Here is a 2,402-nt window from a genome sequence, read left to right as displayed (position 1 = left end):
AATGGGTCCGCTATCGACGTGCTGGATAGGTATTGATAGACTATTGGCCAGGCGGATAGTGAGGTTTCTTACGCTCACTTGGACTGTGTGGCTAGGAGAGCGGCAATGCCATTTGGAGTGTATTAAACCCCGGTGAATATCCAGAATGAGAACTATGCTGATATATGATGAGGATTGGCATGCTTGAGTTGCATCTCGCATCGCATGGCCGTGTTATGGCTGATAGCATTCATACCCTGCACCGCATAGCCTTGGTACGACTGATCGCATTCATGTACTCATCAGCATGATTCCGCATTACTCTCACCTTACATTCTGAGCACGCTTATATTGCGCACACACTTACACCACCCTCTAAGCTTTTTATAAGCTTATGCACGATTGATGCGTGCAAGTGACGCTAGGACGCAGCCGTAGCATAGGAGCAGCAAGAGCGTGCAGTCGAGCTTTTAGAGTTTTCGTTATTTGCATTATCTTGTATTTCCCTTCGGACGCATTGTACTTAAAGTTTTTTATCATAGTGAATTTTGTGATGGTGTTCTTGTGGTTATTGTTCGTGAGTTATGCTTATGGTTATGCTCATTACGAATCAAATCATAATTAGAAATCCTCCTTGTAGCATCCCAGGATCGGAACCTGGTGTATGGGTGCCGGGAGCCGAGAATGGGGTACTACGGAGGCTGTCGGAGCTGGATTCGGTGATCAAAAATTTTGTGAGCCCGATTTTCAAGTTTTGGGCGTGACAATCTCCGTCATCCGTCGCTAATGCTCCACCCGCATCTCCTTTATCCTCCTCTCCTGCTCCTTCCTCTGCCTCACCTGCTCCTCCATCCTCTTACTCTCTTGCTCCTCCCTCTCCCTCGTCAGCTCCTCCATCCTCCTCTCCTACTCCTCCCTCTGCCACGCCAGCTCTTCTATCCTCCTCTCCTGCTCCTCCCTCTGCGTCGCCTACTCCTCCTTATGCCTCTCCAACTGCTCACTCTGCCTCTCTAGTTACTCTCTGATGTCATGGACGACGACCCGTAGCTGCTCAACCTCTCTCTCTTTCTCTCTGTGATATCAGCTCGGCGTATGGCGCTGTCGCCAACGACAATGGATTAGTTAGAGGCAGCTGTAGCGGGTGTCATGAGCTTGGCACCATGGCCAAGCCCACGCACATATCCAGAACAGGTACAGAGCACCTGACTCAGGACCTCTGGCTCACTCCGCTGAGTACCATCGGGAGTGGGCTAACTACGTAAGGTCTCTATCGTCGCCTGTAATGAAAACATATGAATTTTCATAACAAATGATATTATTATAATCCAATGCAATTAAATTTTATAATGTAAGAATTTTTACCCAATTCTCGCTGGCTCTAGGATGTACCCAAGATCCCATCGCCTGCCGACAGTGAGTTCCTCTGTAGAGGTCTACTGGTCCGGGCTCCTGGCTAGTGATAGAATCTCGCTGCTTAATCAAAAGGACAATAGAGTTAATATAAATGTGCAGAAAGAATATATCAACTTATTAATTACCAGTAATTTCTTACCATATCGTGACGAAGTCGTACAAATGACTTTGAACCAGCCACGTGGTTCACTTCTAACTTTTTCCTGTTATCAGAATTTATTTTGCTCATCTTCTGAACACATTATTCACAATACATTGTTATTAATTGTGAATTTAATTGTTACCTTAAAATATCGTAAATATGTAAATATTACCTGAAAAGAATCAGACGAAAATCTATCGCAGAGTATCCACCAGTCCTCATCAATCACGTGCGGCGATGCAGATTGTACGGCCTCCTCGTTGCTCACGCACCGCTTGTACCACTTGTGTAAGTCACCGCGGTACTCCTTGAACTGCTCCTTCACCATGTCGTCAATGACATGGGAGGTGTGCGGACCACTCAAATCCAAGTTAAATTTATCATGCAGTTTCGTAAATAATAGATTAAGGCAATAAACTTATTAATAAAATAACTTAACCATAAATAAACTTTTATAAAATAAGTTTCAATTTACTAAAATTTTATAACACCCCGAACTTTTCAATACCCAAGTATTGAAAGTCCTCGAGTGTTACTATAAATTTAACCTAGTATATATACGTGTACGATATCAGTCTAGTCAACCTAACCCTACATCCATCCTCCAACATGAATCTGACCGATTATGAATGATATTCGTCCATAAATCAAGTCGTCCGATCATTGCTCATTTAGTTCGATACATGTACCTTCCTTTAACTAAATCAATGAATAAGTCTTTATTTATAATGATTTAAATATAAGTCTTTTTGTAAGAATTGTTTAGAAAATGACATATAATCATCTACAACCATTAGATTTCACAAAACTATTAGATTAGCAATAATTATGAAAATGCCATCAACCTAGACCCTGAATTCCAACTCAC

General features: G+C 42.5%; 1 protein-coding gene across 1 annotated transcript; it reads right to left on the bottom strand.

Moving 5' to 3' along the window:
• Window positions 1–751: 751 nt before the first annotated feature.
• On the bottom strand, window positions 752–1,917 carry LOC131223392 (uncharacterized). The gene is made up of 4 exons (XM_058218797.1): window positions 1,707–1,917; window positions 1,532–1,624; window positions 1,342–1,449; window positions 752–1,256 (listed from the first exon to the last, which is right to left on the bottom strand). The coding sequence occupies exons 1-4, from the start codon at window positions 1,860–1,862 to the stop codon at window positions 1,230–1,232; spliced, it is 384 nt and encodes a 127-aa protein (XP_058074780.1). The 5' UTR covers window positions 1,863–1,917; the 3' UTR covers window positions 752–1,229.
• Between the last annotated feature and the right edge of the window lie 485 nt (window positions 1,918–2,402).

The sequence above is a fragment of the Magnolia sinica genome, chromosome 13, assembly GCF_029962835.1.
Source record: "Magnolia sinica isolate HGM2019 chromosome 13, MsV1, whole genome shotgun sequence".
Taxonomy (NCBI): Eukaryota; Viridiplantae; Streptophyta; class Magnoliopsida; order Magnoliales; family Magnoliaceae; genus Magnolia; species Magnolia sinica.
Note: the sequence above shows the minus strand (reverse complement) of the source record. Positions and strands in the feature narration are given on the sequence as shown.